General features: G+C 45.3%; 1 protein-coding gene across 1 annotated transcript in view; it reads left to right on the forward strand.

Annotated features, from left to right (window-relative positions):
- The window catches only part of LOC118394132 (coiled-coil domain-containing protein 102A-like), a 75,737-nt gene that overhangs the window by 46,764 nt on the left and 5,849 nt on the right, over positions 1-23,124 (forward strand). Inside the window, exons 7-8 of the mRNA XM_052462044.1 lie at positions 12,975-13,145; positions 14,515-14,618. Coding sequence (XP_052318004.1) covers positions 12,975-13,145; positions 14,515-14,618 — 275 coding nt within the window. The remainder of the gene's footprint in view (positions 1-12,974; positions 13,146-14,514; positions 14,619-23,124) is intronic.

The raw sequence follows: 23,124 nt of genomic DNA on the forward strand, positions 1-23,124 counted from the left end.
ACCATTTGTCATTATTGTTAATTTTCTTCGGTTTTCTATTTGAGATTTTTAGATTTGATAGGGAAGCTGAGAGGTCAAATATACTGTTAAGATTTTCTACTGCCAGGTTTACACCTTCACTATTACAGTGGAACGTTTTACCCAGGAAATTGTCTAAAAGGGATTGAATTTGTTGTTGCCTAATTGTTTTTTGGTAGGTTTCCAAACTGCATTCCTTCCATCTATAGCATTTCTTAATGTTACTCAGTTCCTTTGGCTTTGATGCCTCATGATTGAGTATTGCTCTGTTTAAGTAGACTGTGATTTTGCTGTGGTCTGATAGGGGTGTCAGTGGGCTGACTGTGAACGCTCTGAGAGATTCTGGGTTGAGGTCAGTGATAAAGTAGTCTACAGTACTACTGCCAAGAGATGAGCTATAGGTGTACCTACCATAGGAGTCCCCTCGAAGCCTACCGTTGACTATGTACATACCCAGCGTGCGACAGAGCTGCAGGAGTTGTGACCCGTTTTTGTTGGTTATGTTGTCATAGTTGTGCCTAGGGGGGCATATGTGGGAGGGGATGCTGTCACCTCCAGGCAGATGTTTGTCCCCCTGTGTGCTGAGGGTGTCAGGTTCTTGTCCGGTTCTGGCATTTAGGTCGCCACAGACTAGTACATGTCCCTGGGCCTGGAAATGATTGATTTCGCCCTCCAGGATGGAGAAGCTGTCTTCATTAAAATATGGGGATTCTAGTGGGGGGATATAGGTAGCACACAGGAGGACATTTTTCTCTGTTAGGATAATTTCCTTTTGAATTTCTAGCCAAATGTAAAATGTTCCTGTTTTGATTAATTTAATGGAGTGAGTTAGGTCTGCTCTATACCAAATTAGCATACCCCCTGAGTCCCTTCCCTGTTTCACACCTGGTAGTTTGGTGGATGGGACTACCAGCTCTCTGTAACCTAGAGGGCAACCAGTGGGTCTGTCTCCTCTATACCAGGTTTCTTGCAGGATGACAATGTCTGTGTTACCGATGTCTTTGGTGAAGTCCGGGTTTCTGCTCTTCAGGCCAAAGGCAGATGACCTCAGGCCTTGGATATTCCAGGATGATATAGTGAATGCTTTTTGTTCCATAGAATGTCCAATGTTGTTGGTCGTGGTTTGGCCTCAGGCCAGTAAGTGTGAGCAGAGCCTGCTGAGCATCTGGTACATGCCATTGGCTTGTTTGCCCGCTCACTACCTGGGCGTATGTGTGGCTTCCATGTTGAGGCCCTCTTTGCGGGGGTGGGGTGCATGGGGTGGGCAGGAGTGGCATAGGTCTGATCTGAGGGGGCCTAAATGGGGTGTGGGCATGGTTGACGTGGGGGGGGTGTTGATTGGTTGGGGTGGGGGTGTGGATGTGTCTGGGTGTGCGGTGGTCTGGATGTAATTCCTCTTGGCGTGGGTCCTCTATGTGTAGGTCCAGGGGGGGTCCTGCAGGTCTGGGAGGGTGTCTCGCCGGTCTGGGTGGGGTGTCTATTGATCTGTTGCTCCTGTGTGAAGTGTTGGGGATACGTTTGAGAGCGATGTCCTTTAGAGTTCGGGCAAAGGTGGGCACTGCTGCCTTGTAGAGGTGGACCTGGTCATAGAGGCTGTTCAAGTCCAGGGTGGAGTGGTGGGCCAGGAAAACATTTGGTTTTGAGGCACAGTCACGGGAAATACTTGCATTTACCCGCTGTATTGTGGCAGGGTGGAAGTCTTTTCGTGGTAGCAGGGTGGAGATAACCACTTGTGCGTTGGGGAAAGTAGAAGAAGCCTTTTCAATCACTCCCTTCAGTGCTGTGGCCACTCTTTCTTGCTGTGCTCTCAGGTCGTTTGTGCCTGTGTGTATTATTATGTGGCTGGGTGACCCTAGTTTGGCCTCAGACAGAAGGTCTAGGGCGCGCTGGGTGTTTGGACACCAGAGTTTAGACACACTGTGTTTGGGAAAAAGTTTTTTTTCTTCTATATATTTCCCATTTGAGTCCATAAGTAGTACAATCTGTGTCTTGTGTTTGTCCTCAGTGGGTGTGGGGGGGTTGTCAGAAGGGCTATCAGGCAGGCTGACAGGGGGGGTGCTCAGAGGGGATGAGAACCGCTGGGCTTGGGGTTCTTCATTTGTCTGTTCTGCTGTGATGTCGACTCTATGGTCAGGGTCTGGTGTGGACTGTTCTGCTGTGGTGTCGAGACTTTTGTTGGGTGCTGAGGTGGGCTGTTCTGCTGGCTTCTCTGTGGGGGTGGCCACCTCTCTAGTGGGTTGTTCTCTGTCGCACGCCGTCCCCCTCAACCTCTCCTCCATCCCCCTCACCCTCTCCTCCATCCCCCTCAACCTCTCCTCCATCCCCCTCAACCTCTCCTCCACCAGCAGTCTGACACTCTCCTCTAGTGCTCTGTTCTGCTCCTCTTTCTCCTGTTGTATTTGTCTCACCACTGTCCAAAGTGCAGATATGTCTCTGTCCACCTCCAGCTCTCTGGGTCTGGTTAAGGGGCTGTTGTTGTGCTGGACTGTTGTCTGGGTCTGTGCTGACTGAAGTGTAATCACCTGCTGTTCCAGCTCCACCTGCCTTATCTCCAGCTGGGTGAATTTGTCCTTCATTTCAATGAGGGAGTGGTAATCTGTGCTGGGAGGTTGACTCTGCTGGGGGTTGCTCGTCTGTGGGGTTACATAATGAAGAGGTCTGGTCTGACCCGCTCGGTGTGGGGGTATCTTTATCAAGGGAGAGCTTCTCCTGCTGGGCTAATTCTTTGATTAGGTGAAAGTCCAGCTGAAACTGTTTGTGATTACCCTGTGCCATTACTGTTCCGGACTTATAGATATTTATATTACTTGACTCAGAGTCCTCGTTATCAAGTATTCTGAGTTTCCACCCCTCGTTAAACCCCGCTCTCGTAACAAGGGGGTAGTGTGCTAATATAGCACTGTGCCATGCCAGGGGATGGTTTGTGTGGAAGATAAGGTTGCTGATGTTCCCCTTTTTGTAATAGTCAGCAAAAAGTGTCTCTTGATTTTCCATAAGGAGCTTCATTTTGTAATCTTTTCTTGCCTTACTATTCTTTACATGCACAGGGTACTGTATTTTAATTACCTCTGAACAGCAGGAGGGAGCTTCTAAGGCCTCTCCATTTGGTTGGGGTAGACTGTGTGACTCTCCTGCCATTGTTGGGCTAATGGGCTTTGACACCTCTCACTTGACACGTCGGTGCTAGTTGAAGCTGTATCAAGCTTGGCAGAATTATGTTAGAATTCAGTCCTTATAAAGTAATGTTGTGTATTTCTTCTATCTCTCTATAGTGCTGTTTCTTGTATTATTGTCTCTTGTTTCTTTAGAGGTTTCACTTTGTTGTCCTTTTTGTTTTCCTTTTTCTTCTGTCCTTATTTTGTCTTCCTTTCTTCTGTTAACTAGATATTTATTGTTGTTATTCTTTGTAAGCTAGCTAGCTTCTTCCAGGAGAGTCCCTAGCAACTGCTTAGCAACAAGTAAACAATTCAGCTAGCAATTCAGCTAGCTAAGATAACTGTACAATTTTATGAAAAATAGTTACTTTTTCAAAAGCCTGTCTTTTTGGTTTGTTCCTTGTTTTGTCTTCTATTGAGTCTTGCAGTTTTCTCTTGATTTTTCGATGTACTTCACTCTAAAAAAACATTTAAATCTCAATATATACAGGAGCTCATTTTTCAGCAGCTGCTCAATTTGGAACTCCGGAACTCATCTCTCTCTCCCTCTCCCTCTCCCTCTCCCTCTCTCTCTGTCTCTCTCTCTGTATCTCTCTCCCCCCTCTCACTCTCTCTCTTGCTCTCTCTCTCTCTCTCTCTCACTCTCTCTCTCGCTCTCTCTCACTCTCTCTCACTCTCTCGCTCTCTCTCTCTCTCTCTCTCTCGCTCTCTCTCACTCTCTCACGGTCTCTCTCTCTCACTCTCTCTCGCTCTCTCGCTCTCAAACACAAGTAAACCCAACCAAACCTCTCCACCCCCTCTTCCATTCAATACAGCTGCAGCCTATAGGGCCAATATATCACCCCCACCTCCTGAAACAGCTGCCCCTGCTCTACCCTGCAGATGCCCCCCCCCTCCCATCTCCAGGAATAAAACCTGAACGCTCACCAATCATGCTGATTAATGAGCCCATACACACTGCTCATCTGCTCTGCCTGAATAATAGACTGACTCACTCATACTGTTGATGCTGGTTAACAGGTTACACTAGTTAGTTAGCTTCATTGTCATCACAACATCTGTTGCATGGGTTTGCAATGTGTGCGTTTCATTGAGGGTGATACACTTAAATTGCGTTTGTGGCAGTGTTTGCGTTTGTGTGTGTGTGTACCTGTATCCACGTTCATTGTTTTGTTGTCCTTCTCTGCCCGCATGTGCGTGTGTATGTAAATGAGCTCTCCTGGCGTCTGGTAATAACATCTGGGGTTAATTAGTGTGAAATGATTTGTCTCGTTCCTCAGATTCAGGGTCTCCTGTCTCAGTACTTCTCCATTTGGACCTGCGGTGCCTTCCGTGAGGGCGTCTCCTCTTTCATATCCCCGTCGCTCTAGCCGCCTCCCCCTCCCCCTTCCTCTCTCTCCCCCCTCCCTCTGATACGCCACGAATGCTCTTTGTTCATCCGCAGCGTGCACAGCCTTGCATGACAAGGACGTCTGAATGTTGAACCTGCTGTCGCGCGCTATGTGACGGAGGGGAAGGAACCGTGCCACCGCCAACAGGATGTAACCGTCTCCCGTGTGTCAGAGTAGACCCAGTGGACGTCAGTCAGTGTGACGCAGCTCTTCCCCTGAAGTCCATTCAGCCTAAACAGGCCTGTTCATTGCAGGTAGGCCATGTGGCTTGTGCTCAGTGTAAAAGTCTCCAGTACTGCTTGCCTGAGTGGCTTATTTATGAGCCTGGTCGCTAATGCAGCAGTTCGCAGGCAGCCCAGAGATGTCATTAAGACTGAGAGAGAGGGCTGGGGTGGCACGGAGTCCGACAAGGGACAGAGAGCAGGTACAGGAGATTGTAGGGGGGGAGGCTTTTACTGATACCATGCAGAAACTGAGGTAATTTGAGGGAACATGCTTTTCAGGCTGGAGGACTGAGATAAACGTGTCTGTGTGTGTGTGTGACAGAGAGGGAGAGAGAGAGAGAGCAAAAGAGAGAGAAAGGCGAAAATCTGCCCTGATGTGTGCTCTGACAGGACAGACCCAGCTTCCTTCCCTCTCTCTCTCCAAGGAGCGGCTTTTCAACCTGACATTTATTCTCGGCTATGAGGAGAGAGGTACGTTACAGGGTGAGGGTCAGCAAAATATCTTAATGAGGAAGGGGGGAGGGGAACAGGACTAGAGGGAAAGGAGAGGTGTAAGGAAAGTTAGAGGAAAAAGCTATGGGTTTATATGGAAAGGGGCAGTCGTAGTGGTATGGATGTGGAAGAGAACAGAGCAGAGCAGTGGCATTTGTAGAGAAGTTAAACACTCGCTTTGAGGATGGCGAGCAAGAGCACCAGTATTGAAGTGAGAAGCCGGAGAGACAGGTGAGAGTAGGCCAAGGAGCGGGCGGCAGGGGCAGGTGTCGTAGGGCCGGGGCGTGGCCAGGGTAATGAGTTTGCTCCGTTGCCAGGTGCGTGGGGAGATAAACTCCAGCAGTTGCAGTTGGTGACCCCAAGGCCATGCACCTGCTCCGTCAATTACTGCAGTTGGGCACTGCTATCCTACACAGGGGTAACCCCGGTTGGGGCCAGGTCTGCTTGGAGGTGTGTGTGTGTGTGTGTTTATTATCGCCTATAGGGAGTCTCTACATCCTAGGCAGAGGGAGAGCTTTAGCTTTACAGATTTGTAATTATGGATATTGCAGCCTGCAAACTGAATTTTAGACTGTGGTCGGTATGGTCCAGGGCAGACTGGTTGAGGCTGTCGAGCCTTTAAGCCCGTATTCAACCAGCCCAGTTGGATCCGTCTGTAGAATGGCAGGTATAGACAGTACCCATGGACACGTTCCGTTGCCAAACATTGTCGACCCTTCCAAAATTTTGTGTATTGCTGAACACACCCCGGGGGAACTACTGTGTGAGCAGGCTGTCTGGCCGCGGTGAAGACCGGGGGGGGGTTAGGTGTGCTCCCTCTGGCAGCTCTTTGGTACCTCTAGGGGGCCACTGTGAATCACACACCTGGCTCAGTGGCTCTCAGAGATGTGGCTCTTAGAGATGGGCTTATGGAGCCGTTAGCTGACTGTGGAACCATTACCACCCCAGTGCCCCCAGTTTCCCATTGATGAATCACTCTGTCACCATCTTCTCTCTCCCTCCCCCTCTCCCATTTCCATAGACTTGATCTAATCCTGACCAATCGTGCTGGAGCATAGCAATAGGCTCCGTTCCCTCAGGCAGCCTCATAATCAACCCAATTCTACTATCCAGGGTATGTGTGTGTGTGTGTGTCTGTGTCTGTGTCTGTGGGTGGGTCTAAATGAATACTATATTCCGTTTTATAATACCTGTAAGGGAATGTGGAGTGTGTAAGCGAGATTCCTGAACAATCATTGATGTCTGTGTATCTCTGTCTTGGATATGCATCTGTGTGTGTGCATGTGCTGCATGCATGGCCACAGTATGTGTGGGTCTCAATATACATGTATGAAAATATGCTAATGTGTGGTCCTTCTGTAGCTCAGTTGGTAGAGCATGGCGCTTGTAACGCCAGGGTAGTGGGTTCGATTCCCGGGACCACCCATACGTAGAATGTATGCACACATGACTGTAAGTCGCTTTGGATAAAAGCGTCAGCTAAATGGCATATATACTAATGGTGGAGGAGGAGGGGAAACGGTGTGGGTGGGTGGGTGGAAGATATCATGTGTGAATAATGTCTGCGTTGCATAAAGCTTTTTAGTCTTTCTCCATCTTGGCTTTAATAAAAAAAATAAAAAAATGAACCTTTATTTAACTAGGCAAGTCAGTTAAGAACAAATTCTTATTTACAATGACGGCCTACCACGGCCGAACCCGGACGACGCTGGGCCAATTGTGCGCCGCCCCATGGGACTCCCAATCGCGGCCGGATGTGATACAGCCTGGATTCGAACCAGGCTGTATCTGGTTTGGCTGTTCAGTATGTGTTGGTCATTTTGTGTGTCGTGTCTTCGTGTTAATGTCAGCGTGCGTGTGGTTACTTTGACCGGAGTGTGTAGTGTATTGTGTCTAGTGTGTGTCTTTGTTTCAGTGCCAGCCGATGTTACGGCAGATTTCAGGGTCTTGGAGCCAGTCAAGGAGAAACATTTAACAGCAAGCCTTCAGTGACACCCTCCTTTATCTAGCTCCCTCCAACCAATCTCCCTCTCTTTATTTATTGACTAATTGGCTATGGGGCCGGGTTGTCTTACTGCTCGTGTGTGTTTCTGTCAACCTTGGTGTGAAAAGTGTATCTGTAAGGGTGTTTCCTACATGTGTCATTCCATGGCTCTTCATCTGTGTGTTACATTTGATGTGCTTTTTGGACAGAATTCTTCCAGTGTGTGTGCGCACACACGCACTCCCAGCAGTGTGTCTGTGAATCAGTTTGAGTGCGAAATCTCCATCTCTCACCTCACCTCCAGTGAGTATCTTCAACATCATAGATCATTCATCAGTCTCTCCATCGTGTTTTATGGAGACTCAGCTCTTAGCCCGGCAACTCTCCCTCCTCTCTCTATCGAAGTGGTCCTTTCACGGAGGACACTCAGACCCACATTACAGCTGAGTGAAACTTTCGATCCAGCAGTAGAGAATGCTGTCTGACTCCGCGGCGTCTCGCTGGCTTCCAAGATCCAAACTCTGAAGCGGTTCTTTGTCAGATGATGCGATGCAGTGATGCAGTGATGCAGTGATGCAGTGATGTCGCGCGTTTCTGAGTGCACTCTCTTTTCTTCTTCTCTTGGATTCTCCTCTTGGTCATCTTTGCCTTCTTCTAGATCTTCTCCCCCTTTTCTCTTTTTCGTGTCACTTTTTCCTCCGGGAAATTCCCTTTGTTCTTAGTCTTCACCTCTGCCCTTTTTATTCCTGCTCTTACCGCTCTCCTCCCTCTCACCCCCCCCAGTGTCTCCCCCTCCCTCTCTCCCTTTGTTTAAACTAGGCACTCGATGAGGGCATTCTCCCTGTCTGTCCTCTATGCATATAGTATCAATCCAGACCTTGTGACCCCCTTCCACTTAACCCCATGCTCACATCAATCAACCAAACAATTATCTGCACGAGGTTATACTTGACCGGGGATTTCCTACTCAAAAGTACTGCTGATGTTGCCACTGTGCCACCGCTGCTACGAACAACCCTGGTCCTTTTTAGTATGATGAAAAGATACAAGGATGATAGTTTTATTAGTATTTACGCTGCAGTACACCAAATGGCAGTTTTGTGGATCAGGGTTCTGTGGTTACATTGTTCATTTCGACGTTTTTGAAAACCTTGGTATTGTATCGTAAATCATCTTCCCCTTTTACAGTGGGCTCCTCCACTACCACCACACACACAGTCTCCGGGCCAGATCTCCGGGCCAGATCTCCGGGCCAGGTCTCCGGGCCAGATTGTTCTGTTCTATGTGCAGTACGATAGTAATCCATTTCACTGTCAAATTGCTTTATTATCACGAGAGAAGAATGTACAGTACGTATTGCCAAAACGCACTTTGGAAATGGAATGATTCATTAACAATATTGGCATCCTAAAAAAAAAAAAGATCAAGATTGTCAACGCAACGACATTCAGTAAAAACAACAATCAAGGATGTGGTTGTGTTACAAATAAAACATAAATCAACATACGATGGACAGTAGCGAGTCATCCTCAAGTCATGCATTGGTAGTCATGCACCAGGGTTAACTGTATTTTATACTGTGCCTCCCATACGAGTCTCTAGAAGTAGGCCATGTCCTCGAATTGATGTGACCTAGAAACAAAGAGTCAAGGAACATTTTCTCTCCAGGTGGTCTGGGGAATCAGGTTTTTTTTTTTTTTTTTTTACAGGAGTTTGTGCGTGTGTGTTCGTGTGTGTGTGTGTGTGTCCTCATCCAGTCCTAGTCTTGGCAGTACTGGGAGTTGTGGGAGCCACATCATGCATGTGTTTTCACACAGTCTGGACACTTGATTATCACATTGAATTGTTCATGAACCATGTGCTCCCTCTAATCTCTCCCCCCCCTTTCTCTTTCTCTCTCTCTCACTCTATTTCTCTCTTTCTCTCCCTTTCTCTCTCTTCTCCTGTACACAGCACTTTACCCTCTCTGCTGTCACTAGCTGTGTGTTATTTAAAGTGTCTCTGTGTGTGAGCTAGTGTACCGGGCAGGGGGCAGTCACTGTGGGTGCCATATTGAGCCTGACAGAACACACGAAAGCCGCAGATACACATCAATAATTCACCTTTAATCAAGGACTCAATCGGCCCGCTGAGACCAGTGGCAATGGATGCATTTCCCCTGTTGTGTGTCCATGGCCTCCCGGACTATTCCTCCCATCTTCCACTTCTCTGGTTCTACCTATGTGAGTTGTCTGTGACAGTATGGTTAGAGAGTAGGGCAGACCCCATTTAGTCGACCGGTCTAATGTTTCGTCGATAGACTGTTGGTCGACCTAGGTTGCTTTAGTCAAGCATTAGCAACAAAAAAAGGCACCTGTCTGATTTTTCCACAACTTCTATCTCGAAGGCCATCAAACTGTTAAACAGCCATCACTAACTCAGAGAGGCGACTACCTACGTTGAGACCCCAATCACTGGACACTTTAATAAATGGATCACTAGTCACTTTGAACAATGCCACTTTAAATAATGCCACTTTAATCATGTTTACATATCTTACATTACTCATATCACATGTATATACTGTATTTTATACCATCTACTGCACCTTGCCAATGCCGCTCGGTCATCACTCACCCATATCCTTATATGTACATATTCTCATTCACCCCTTTAGATTTGAGTGTATTAGGTGGTTGTTGGGGAATTGTTAGATTACTTGTTAGATTTGTGTGTATTAGGTGGTGGTTGGGGAATTGTTAGATTACTTGTTAGATTTGTGTGTATTAGGTGGTTGTTGGGGAATTGTTAGATTACTTGTTAGATTTGTGTGTATTAGGTGGTGGTTGGGGAATTGTTAGATTACTTGTTAGATTTGTGTGTATTAGGCGGTGGTTGGGGAATTGTTAGATTACTTGTTAGATATTACTGCACTGTTGGAACCAGAAGCAAAAGCATTTCGCTACACTCACATTAACATCTGCTAACCACGTGTATGTGACCAATACATTTTGATTTGATTTGATTTGAACTAGTCAAATGTATTCCACACATCTGACTTCCCCTTTGCTTCCCGAGCAAACCAAACATTCCCCCGTTTCGAGTTCATTTGTCACGTTTGTTGTCACATGTGTAGCGGTGTTAAGAGTTTTTTCGAACCAATTTATGAATATGATTATTATGATATGCTATAGGTCTTATTGGTCACATTCATGCGATGCATTTAACTTGTTTTTTTAAACAACACATTTATGAATGTGCTGGTGAAGGATTGTCATTTTGATTTAAAGGCGTCAATGATTCTTGGCGTAGGAAAGAATACGTTTGGGAAAGTTATTTTCTGACTTGGCCCCACATTGATTGGGCATACGTAGTAGGCATATCACACTGCCAGTGACGGACTGAGGCATTGCTTACGCAGTTTATCACCTCAACCGCAAACTTCAACTTCCTCCCTATGTTGTTTTATTCCAGTTGTGTTTTGTCCCTTTCTGTTAAGTGGAGGGCTGGAGCACTGAATCGATTCCCGTGGCTCGTCTGTTTCAATAGGGACAGCTCATCTAGCCAGGGCTGCTCGAATACTTCGATATGCAGCTAGGGAATACTCTCTCTCTCTCTCTCTCTCTCTCTCTCTCTCTCTCTCTCTCTCTCTCTCTCTCTCTCTCTCTCTCTCTCTCTCTCTCTCTCTCTCTCTCGCCTTCCTTCCTTCCTTCACTCCCTCACTCTCTCCCCTCTGATTCTTTCTCTTTACTTCTCTCCCTCCCTTCCTCCTTCCTGCTTTCCCCCACGTTCTTGTGTCCCCTCCCTGTTTTATTTCTCTGGCCTTATAAAACAGTAGTACAAGCTGTTCTGCCCTGATCATACAGGAGAGTCCTCAGGAGAACTCAATAGATGTTAACGATGACAGTGGTGATTACGTCGAGGTTGCACTGCTCAATGCAAAACAGAGAAATGGGGAACATGCTCATCTGAGATCTGTGAACATGGTTTTCTTTGTGGCTGTCTTTTCTTTTTCAAGTTTCTATTAGTCTGATGTGCAGGATACACGTTGTTACTTGCAGGTTCCTTTTCAACAATGCAACAACAATAAGAAATAGTCAAAGATAAGAATACGAACATAAAGTAAATGGCTCAATAGAATAGACATTTTAGCATAAGTATAATACAGGAAGGCACAATTTATAGTCCAATATTGACATATTTTGGGGAAGCGAGGATTGGGGGGCAAGTGTTTAAACTGTCCAGTATTTAGCAATCATAATAGGAGTCTGGTAGCATCCGTTTTGATGTGTAGCATGAATGTACAGTTGAAGTCGGAAGTTTATATACTATTAGGTTGGAGTCATTAAAACTATTTTTTTAACCACTCCACAGATTTCTTGTTAACGAACTATAGTTTTGGCAAGTCGGTTAGACACAACTACTTTTTCCAACAATTGTTTACAGACAGATTATTTCACTTATAATTCACTGTGTAATAATTCCAGGTTGTGGGGGTGCTTTGTTGCAGGAGGGACAGGTGCACGTCACAAAATAGATGGCATCATGTGGAAGGAAAATAATGTGGATATATTGAAGCAACATCTCAAGACATCAGTCAGGAAGTTAAATATTGGTCGCAAATGGGTCTTCCAAATGGACAATGACCCCAAGCATACATTCAATGTTGTGCCAAAATGGCTTAAGGACAACAAAGTCAAGGTATTGGGGGGGCATCACAAAGCCCTGACCTCAATCCTATAGACAATGTTTGGGCAGAACTGAAAAATGGAAAAAGTTCTACATACCCGATTCAGTTACACCAGCTCTGTCAGGAGGGTTGGGACAAAATTCACCCAACTTATTGTGGGAAGCTTGTGGAAGGCTACCTAAAACGTTTGACCCAAGTTAAACAATTTAAAGGCAATTCCTCCAAATACTAATTGAGTGTATGTAAACTTCTGACCAACTGGGAATGTGATGAAAGAACTAAAAGCTGAAATTAATCATACTCTCTACTATTATTCTGACATTTCACATTCTTAAGTATAGTGGTGATCCTAACTGACCTAAGCCAGGGAATTTTTTACTAGGATTAAATGTCAGCAATTGTGAAAAACTGAGTTTAGATGTATTTGGCTAGGGTGTATGTAAACTTCAGACTTCAACTGTGTGTGTGTGTGTGTGGGGGTGGGTGGGTGGGTGTGGATGTGCGCGTGAGTGAGTGCATCTGTGCTATTGCATGAAGAATCAAGTGCAGGTGGTCAGTTCAGTTCAAGTGGTTCAAGGTTTTCTTCGTGTTTTCTTCGTTTTCTTTATTCTCGCCGTATGGGTAATGGTTTGTAAGCTCTCAGCTCGGCACATGCTTTTCCTGGTATCGTATGTTTACTTCCAATGGGAGTCTGTGCTTCTCTATTGTGGGAATGTCTTAAAAGTGCTCTTAACGAAGCGCTTCCATTATTGATTAGATCCTCAATGCTCCAACGAACAGTAGCAGTGATGTCTAGCAGAACAAAGACCAGAGTAACTCACTCAACTCACAAGGAATCTCTTGGAGGATCTGCTACTAGGGAATGTACGCTAATTTGACCCAACGGCAACTCATCAGACACCCATCCGACATGCTTGTAACAGAAATTGACATGCTTGTAACTGAAATTGACATAAGCGCCGGTACTTAACTGGCCCGAGGCCTGATTTTAAATCCACTCTAACAGACTAGCAGACTGACCCCGACCCCTCTGCTCCTTAGGAGTTGGCAGACATCCGCCACATCCACTCCAAGGTGAAGAAGCAGTACCAGGACAAGATGGCTGAGCTGGCCCACGCCAACCGGCGGGTGGAGCAGCACGAGACAGAGGTGAAGAAACTGAGGCTGAGGGTGGAGGAGCTAAAGAAAGAACTGGGTCAGGCGGAGGACGAGGTGGGCACCAACACACACCACATTCACTTATGCATGGATACATATACAGTTGCCTGCGTAATTATTGGGAGCATTTTTTGTTCTTTCTCCAAAACGTTGGAGTTTACATCAAACAATCATGTTGAGGTTAAAGGTCAGACTGTCAGCTTTAATTTGAGGGTATTTTCACCCATATCCGTTGAACCGTTTAGAAATTACAGCACTTTTCCTACACAGTCCCCCCATTTTAGGGGAGGTAAAAGTATTGGGACCAATATATTATTTATCATTCCTTTTGTATTGGCACAAAATAATCTAAAACGCAACCAAAACAAACATCATTTGTAGAGACACGAGCTTGATGTAGTCAGTGCGTGCTATGAATATGGGACCAAATACTTCACTTTTTGCTACTTTAATAAAAATATAAGTGAATTTGTCCCAATACTTTTGCTTCCCTTAAATTGGGGGAATATGTACAAAAAGTGCTGTAATTTCAAAGTGGTTCACCTGATATGACTGGAAATACCCTCAATGTAATGATCGTTGGTGGAAGAAGGTGAGGACCAAGGTGCAGCGTGGTACGTGTTCATCTTTTATTAGTTGAACTGAACACTGAATAGCAAAACAATAAAGAAACCGAAACAGTTCTGTCTGGTGCAGACACAAAAACAGAAAGCAACTACCCACAAAACTCAGGTGGGAAAAGGCTACCTAAGTATGGTTCTCAATCAGAGACAACGACAGACAGCTGCCTCTGATTGACAACCACACCGGCCAAACAACAAAGAAAAACAAAACATAGAAAATGAACATAGAATGCCCTCCCTGGTCACACCCTGGCCTAACCAAAATAGAGAATAAAAGCCTCTCTATGGCCAGGGCGTGACACTCAAATTACACTGACAGAAGATTAACGATGTCTTTTGGGTGATAAAACCTAAAGAGACCGCATTCCAGAGCATTAATGTTTCTATAAAATACCTTTGTATCATTGTCTGCTCCCTTATTAATAAGTGAATAAAGATTTAGTTGAAGTATAACTCACACTTGTGTAATAAGTTTGTCTCTCCTCAGTTGATAGTAAGAAAATTAACCACCACAAGAGCCAAATAAGAAAAAATGCTTCACTGTCCCAACAATTACAGAGGGCAGTGTAGATACAGTACATACTGTCAGTGTTGGGTATTTAGGATTTTGATCCAAAGTATTCAATGCAGAATACTGATTCTGGGATTTGTAGTCCGGTGTGACTGATTTGCAATGACCGATTTCTCTCTCACACTTTCTCCTCCTTCTCCTACCTCCCTCCCTCTCTTCCTGCATCCCTCCCTCCCGCTCTCCCCCACTCCCTCCCTCTCTGCCTCTCCCCCCACTCCCTCCCTCCCAGCTGGATGAGGCCCATAATCAGACCAGGAAGCTACAGCGGTCTCTGGATGAGCAGGTGGAGCAGTCAGAGAACCTCCAGGTTCAACTGGAACATCTGCAGTCCCGGTACGACTGACACACACACACACACACACACACACACACACACACACACACACACACACACACACACACACACACACACACGCACACACACACACACACACACACACACACACACACACACACACACACACACACACACACACACACACACACACACACACACACACACACACACACACACACACACACACACACACACACACACACACACACACACACAGGGGGGACAAACCCACAGTAGCCTACACACCAAGACGTGCAGGAAAAGCACACGTCCACACGTCCAATTTCCTACCCTTCTCAGCGGTCTTTGGTGGTGCATGATGTTTAATCAGACAGTGTACTATATGGCTGCCATGCTCCTGTTATGAACTTGTTCTCTCAGATATCTTAGCTGGAGGAGATTAGCCTACTGTGAGGCTTGTGTCTTAGTTTGTCAGGCAGGCAGCCCTGCTCACACTAGGCCAGTCTTTCTGTCCCCCTCTCTCTCTCTCCTTCCTTTCTCTTTCTCTCACCCTCCTATGCTCTCTCTCTCTCTCTCTCTCTCTCTCGCTCTACCTTATCATTCCACCCGCGTCCCAGCTCATCCACACCGACAGCCAATCGCGGGCTGCCAAGCCATGGTTTACCGTAGTAACACGGAGCCTGCGTGCAGCATAGCGGTGCTGGCCCCCTGTAGCTTAGCAGAGGAGTGACAGGCGTGTTGGCATGGAAACGCCTTTGAGGAACACACACACACACACACGGCTTCATGGAGCCCTGACAGACCTGGAACAGTGAGAGAGTCAGGCCCCATCAGGCTCCTAGTATAACACTGTACTGTACTTGGATGAACTCGCTCTAACCACATTAACCCTGATGCACGGGTCGTAGCTGGATAGGAGTGGGAATATTAATGCTTCTAAAAAATGTAATATTCATGGATAATGGATTTTGAGATTTAGTGGTTGTCCGCTACCTCTCCCCAGAGTATTTTACTATCCTATCACTCCTCTATCTCTTTCTGTCATTTATTTTTCTCCCATCTTTTCCAACCAAATGCCATGTTTTCTTTGATCGCGCTCTCACACTCTCTCTCTCCCCTTGGTTCGTTAAAGGGATAGTGTGACATTTTTGGCAATAAAGCCCTTTTTTCTCCTCACCCAGAGTCGGATGAACTAGCATGCTAGCTGTTCCTATATGCTTCCAGTGATTGCGCCAACACTAGTTATCAATGGCTCCAGAAATGACCTGCACCTTCCTTCAAACTGCACGTGGAGACATACAATAGTATCCATGAGTTCATCTGACTCTAGGGAAGTAGAAAAAGGAATTGCTAAAATGTCGCACTATCCCTTTAACCAGGGGAATAGTTCCCACCACATCCCAGCCTGTCTGTCTGATATATAAATAGTCTAGTGGTCTCCCAGCTCCAGCCCAGTCTATGATCATAAAGCTAATATCTAAATCAATGCAGCAGACCAGGCCAGGTGATCCGGGAAAACCTCTGTTGCATTCTGGGACAGCCAGTACTGTGTGTGTGTGTGTGTTTGCGTGTGTTTGCGTGTGTGTGGTGGGAGAGGAGTAGTTAGGGGCCCAGCTTACCACATGCTTGTTTTACTGTAGCTTGTTAAAAGTCCATCCTTCACATTGATTTATCAATCAACTCTCTGTGGATCATCTAATCCTGTGCACACACGCTCAATGCCACACACACACACACACACACACACACACACACACACACACACACACACACACACACACACACACACACACACACACACACACACACACACACACACACACACACATAGTCCATACAAACATGACCTTTGGCCCCCGGGTTTGTTAACAGGCCTATGGTCAGGGCTGAGATGCAGACGGCGGGGTGCTGAAGCGTGTGGCTATAATGGCCTGGGAGACATGGAGAGGGAGATAAGAGATGAACACAACAGAGAGAAATACAGGCAGACATACAGACAAAACTAGCCACCATGAGAAAGGTCTCTAACAATGGGAGGGGGGGTGTTATTGTAACGCTGTCGCCATGACGCTGTCAGAACATTGTTAAAACAGAAAGGTCCTGATCCGGAGTTGTAGTGATTTCATGTGAGGCTTTGTGATACTGAGCCACTCCAATCTGTCACACTGTGCATAAACAACTAGCCACTACTAAGGCTGAGGTGTAGGCCTATTCTACAAAGAAGAAGTAATGAGTTAGCCAGCTAACTTGCCTAACTTTTTTCTTCTTCTGGAAAATAAGCTTTAAATGGGCATGGTCTATAATTGACTCAACAACCAAAAACACATGTCTAAGTTTAGCTTTCTTCATTAACCATAGTTGTTCATGGTTGTTTATCGAAGTTAGCCGGCTAACTCATTGTCCTGCTTTGTAGTATACCGCTTTGGTCTGAAGAGTGACAGCTTAATGGTCCACAAGAAACTGTTCAGGAAAATGTGTGCATGTGATGGTAATGCATGTGCATGTGGTAAGAATGGGTGTTTATCTTTCTGTGTGTTGTGGCATTTCTGGTGGACCGGCAGGACGTTCAGACCGCTCTTAAATACTCGGCACTCTGAAGGCAGGTAGAAAGTGGATCAAATGAAGCATGTTCTTTTCTATTGATTTCCCGTCACTGTAGCAGGCTTGTCTGTTTAGCTCAATCAGGGGGCCAAAGCCGGACTTCAAAATGGGACGCAGGTTGTGAAGCAATAGCGTTATTAGCACAACTCTGGCTGAACAGTGAGAGGCTAAACACGCACAGCCTCCAAATATTTGAAGCTGCGGATGTTGACTGCAGGTTGTGTGCGCTGCCATTTCAGGTTCTCCTCCTCCCAGCTTGTGTGTTTTCCTGAGGAGCCGCGCCAGTGGGTTTGACATGATCTGAGAGGTAGATTTTTACCACGCAGAAGAGATGGAGGATTAGAAAAGAGAGGGAAAGCGAGGGAGGGAAAAAAAATGTTTGGTTTAATCTATAGATTTAAAGGGCTTAGAATTTGATTGACATTATTGAGATCTTTCTAACCCTGGCTTCTCTCTCCTTTCAGTCTATCGTATAGCCTTCATACTGTATATTCCCACGGAGTGTGTCACATTTGCTATTTGATATTGGACCAGCTGTGAACAGACAGAAATAACACATTAGCCAGTTTCGCAAGGCTGTTGGATTTTATAGATTAGATTGATTTGCATTAGTGCGTTTGTTGCGGAGGTTTTGTTGTCGGAAATGTTGTGGAAAGAAATTGGGCCCGAGTTTGATCAATTAAATATAGTAGCAGCATGAAAATATAGACTACCCACTGGGCACAGACATAATTTAATCGTCTAGTTTTGATTTTATTTCGGTTGAGTTGCCAGCTACAGTGAATTCAACGTGAAATCAACAAAACGTTTCAAGCCATTGGATTTAAGTTCAAAGTTGTGTGAAAAAAAGACGAAAATTCCCTTACGTTGACAACTTTTTTACAAATCACATTTCATTTTGCCCAGTTGGTATCGTTTCTCTATCCCCCCACCATACCCCTCTCAATTCAATTAAATTCAATTCAAGGGCTTAATTGGCATGGGAAACATATGTTAACATTGCCAAAGCAAGTGAAGTAGATAAACAAAAGTGAGATAAGCAATAAAAATGTGCAATAAACATGACACTCACAGACGTTCAAAAAGAATAGAGATATTTCAAATGTCATATTATGTCTATATACAGTGTTCTAACAATGTGCAAATAGTTTAAGTACAAAAGGGAAACTTAAATAAACATAAATATGGGTTGTATTAACAATGTTATTCACTGGTTGCCCTTGTGGCAACAGGTCACAAATCTTCCTGCTGTGATGGCTCAATGTGATATTTCACCCCGTAGATATGGGAGTTAATCAAAATTGGGTTTCTTTTCAAATTATTTGTGGATCTGTGTAATCTGATGGAAATATGTGTCTCTAATATGGTCATACATTTGGCCGGAGGTTAGGAAGTGAAGCTCAGTTTCCAACTCATTTTGTGGGCAGTGTGCACATAGCCTGTCTTCTCTTGAGAGCGAGGTCTGCCTACGGCGGCCTCTCTCTCTCTCTCTCTCTCTCTCTCTCTCTCTCTCTCTCTCTCTCTCTCTCTCTCTCTCTCTCTCTCTCTCTCTCTCTCTCTCTCTCTCTCTCTCTCTCTCTCTCTCTCTCTCTCTCTTCTTCCTCCTCCTCCAGATGTACTGTCTCACACCTTAACATGGCCTTGCTAAGTGTTTGGGCAATGGAAAAGCTTTTAGTCGTTTAGTGGGTGACTGTGGTCAAAACACTATTATGTGTAATTTAGCGCCATTAAAAGGATCTCTGTTCCTGTCAGTGAGTCCCCCAGTAGAGTAACGTGGCACGGGGAACAGAGAGGGTCCACCCAGGCCTCTGGCACCATCATACTAGCCTGATTCCACATCTGTTGGCATTGTCTTGCTAACTCCTGTATATGGTCAATGACCACAGACATTGACAGGACAGCACAAACAGACCTAGAACCAGGCTAGCATGACACCACAGAGGATGAGAACAGAGAGCAGTAAATGGGGAGGCAGCACTGACACAGATACAGCTTCTTGGAAGTAACATAGTATATTCTGCAGTAGTTTTCCCCTGTAGCGAACATACCGTAGAGGCTCTCTCTACCTGGGTGAATAACCGAATTTGACGGAGAGTGATCTCTGGCTGTGTGGGAGGCTGTGTTCTTTCTCTTTCTAAACTGAGGCTCAGTTCACCCTGGAGCCATTCTAGCCGTGCGTCATCACAACACACACGGCAGCGCACACTACTGCAGGTCCACTTCGCACAGGCCCGCCCATCTGTCCTGGACATTTCTAGAAATAGTTCAACTCGCGCATGTTTGCTCAGACTGGGGTCCTCCATAGTTGAAGAGGGAGTAGATTCATTATGTGAGGCTGTGCTGGGTCTTTTGATGTGTAGAGTGAGGCGCTGAAGCCTGCGGGTGAGGGATCAGAGGTGGCCCCGCAGAGCCACCGTGTCACTTTGTCTCCCAAAAGGGATGCTGCATGGGGCACAGCTCAACACTCACCGAACTCATATTGAACACACTGAACAAACGCTGAACGCTCAAACTGAACAAACACTCAAAGCTCACTAAACACACACTAAACACACTCTGAACACACTAAACACACACTGAACACACTCTGAACACACTAAACACACACGGAACACACTGAACACTCACACTGAACACACACTGAATGCTCACTAAACACACACTAAACACATATTGAACTCACACGGAACACTCACTGAACGCACACTGAACACACACTGAACAAACACTGAACGCTCAAACTGAACACATTGAAACCTCACTAAACACACACTAAACACACTCTGAACACACACTGACCACTCAATGAACGCACACTGAATACTCAATGAACACACACACACACTAAACACACACGGAACTCACATTGAACACACTGAACAAACACTGAACACACAGTGAATGCTCACTAAACCCACAGTCAACACACACTGAACACACACTAAACACTCACATTGAACAAACACTGAACACATTGAACAAACGCTGAACACTCAGACTGAACACACCCTGAATGTTCACTAAACACACACTGAACACATGCTGAACTCACACTGAACACTCACTAAACACACGCTGAACACTCACTGAACACACTCACCCCTCTATTGCTGGTATTGTTGCACACTTGAATAATGTCACCGACCTTCTAGCATGTAGAAGTTGAGAACATTTCATTTTCTTTTTTTAAATCACAAGACAGAGGGGGCACGTCAGACATGCTGCCTTTATCATCTCCAGGTCTTCTTCTGACGATGGTCAATAGTCTCTGTATCACAAATATGTCCATTATCATTCTCTTATAGGACATAAACGTGTAGAAAACACATTTTCACATTATAAAACAGTAAAGAAGTCAAACTATGGACACATTCACATATCCTCGAGGTTACAGGTGGCTAATTTCATATCTCACTACGACGCACCACCTTGCCAGTTAGTAACACAGTAGGTGTGTTTCTCTGTGCCTGGAGAACTTTAAAACAAGCATCACTTATCTCCCTGATACCCTTTACTTGTTTATACATTCACTTAACATGTGTAGTAACACTTTCATGCACTTAAGGCCATCTTTGCTCACCTGAAATCACAAAACATGCACGGAACTATCATCACTAGATGATGATACATGTCTATTGATACTGCCTGTATCATCACTAGAGCTGTGTTCGAATACCCATATTAACATACTGTATACTACATACTTAATGAAAATATACTACATACTATATACTATTAGTTCATTTTAGTATACTGTAAACAAACGGTATCCTTTCAGTTGAGCATACTAGCGCTACACCTGTCTACCGGAAGTTGATGCTGTTGCTTTGCAACCTCGTGCTAGCTTGTTAGCATAACAAATTACTAGCTAGACACTTCAGGTGTGTTCGTAAATTCAATCTGGAGTGCCAGAGTGCGCTCTGGGCGTTCGTAAATTCAGAGTGTTGCCAGATTGTCCGTCTGTAAATTCAGAGCGCTTCCCTCTCGGAGCGTTCAGAGGGCACACTGGACGCTCAGGCCGAGGAGTAGGTGGTTGATCCGAGCGTTCTGACCGTCACAACGGCAGTCAAGCACACAAGCTAACCGGCTAACGTTAGAGCTGGTTAGGCTGTTTTCATGTTTTCCAGAGCGTTGGTGAATGCAACTATGCCGCTGACATTGAGCATTACTTAGTGATAACCACAATAACCATCTTATATCCTAAAATACTAGTCTGCTTTACAGTACCATGTGAATGTCTAAAGATATTACCCATAATAATAATATGAAAAGGGGGGTGTCTATTTGTAATGCCTAGTATTACTATGGGTCCCACAGTATCATTCATTACTGACTGATTAGCGCCACCAGCTAATATTGCTTACTCATGAACCTGGACAGCTCATAATGTAAATCTCACTATCTGTACATTTCCAGCCCGCTCACTCACCCTCACATATTCCCTGCTCTCCAGTATGAATCAAGTGTGTCAGCCAGTCAGTGAGTCAGCCATTCAGTGAGTCTGTCGGTGAGTTTGTCGGTGAGTCTGTCATTGAGTCAGTCAGTGAGTTAGTCTGTGAGTCTGTCAGGGAACTCAAGTCATTTTGTTCACCTGACCTACAATTCCTCACGATCAAATGCCGACCACATTGTCTACCAAGAGAATTTTCTTTGATTTTAATCACAGCCGTGTATATCCCCCCCATGCAGACACCTTGACAACCCTGAAATAACTTAATTGGACTCCATGTAAACTGGAAACCACATATCCTGAGGCTGCATTTATTGTAGCTGGGGATTTTAACAAGGCTAATCTGAAAACAAGGCTCCCTATATTTTATCAGCATATCGAATGCGAACGGACTAAATTCTGGATCATTGATACTATAACTTCCACTACGCATACAAAGCCCTCCCTCGCCCTCCTTTCGGCAAATCTGACCACTACTCCATTTTGTTGCTCCCAGCCTATAGACAGAAACTAAAACAGGAAACGCCCGTGCTCAGGTCTGTTCAACGCTGGTCTGACCAATCTGATTCCACGCTTCAAGATTGCTTCGATCACGTGGACTGGGATATGTTCCGGATAGCATCTGACAACAACATTGATGTATACGCTGATTTGGTGGGCGAGTTTATTAGCAAGTGCATCGGTGATGTTGTACCCACGGTGACTATTTAAACCTTCCCCAACCAGAAACCGTGGATTGATGGCAGCATTCGCGCAAAACTGAAAGCGCGAACCACTGCTTTTATCATGGGAAGGCGACCGGAAACATGACTGAATACAAACAGTGTAGCTATTCCCTCCGCAAGGCAATAAAACAAGCTTTGTCTCTAAGTATAGAGACAAAGTGGAGTCGCAATTCAACAGCTTAGACACAATATATACAGTGCCTTGCGAAAGTATTCGGCCCCCTTGAACTTTGCGACCTTTTGCCACATTTCAGGCTTCAAACATAAAGATATAAAACTGTATTTTTTTGTGAAGAATCAACAACAAGTGGGACACAATCATGAAGTGGAACGACATTTATTGGATATTTAAAACTTTTTTAACAAATCAAAAACTGAAAAATTGGGTGTGCAAAATTATTCAGCCCCCTTAAGTTAATACTTTGTAGCGCCACCTTTTGCTGCGATTACAGCTGTAAGTCGCTTGGGGTATGTCTCTATCATTTTTGCACATCGAGAGACTGACATTTTTTCCCATTCCTCCTTGCAAAACAGCTCGAGCTCAGTGAGGTTGGATGGAGAGCATTTGTGAACAGCAGTTTTCAGTTCTTTCCACAGATTCTCGATTGGATTCAGGTCTGGACTTTGACTTGGCCATTCTAACACCTGGATATGTTTATTTTTGAACCATTCCATTGTAGATTTTGCTTTATGTTTTGGATCATTGTCTTGTTGGAGGACAAATCTCCGTCCCAGTCTCAGGTCTTTTGCAGACCCCATCAGGTT

The sequence above is a fragment of the Oncorhynchus keta genome, chromosome 14, assembly GCF_023373465.1.
Source record: "Oncorhynchus keta strain PuntledgeMale-10-30-2019 chromosome 14, Oket_V2, whole genome shotgun sequence".
Classification (NCBI taxonomy): domain Eukaryota; kingdom Metazoa; phylum Chordata; class Actinopteri; order Salmoniformes; family Salmonidae; genus Oncorhynchus; species Oncorhynchus keta.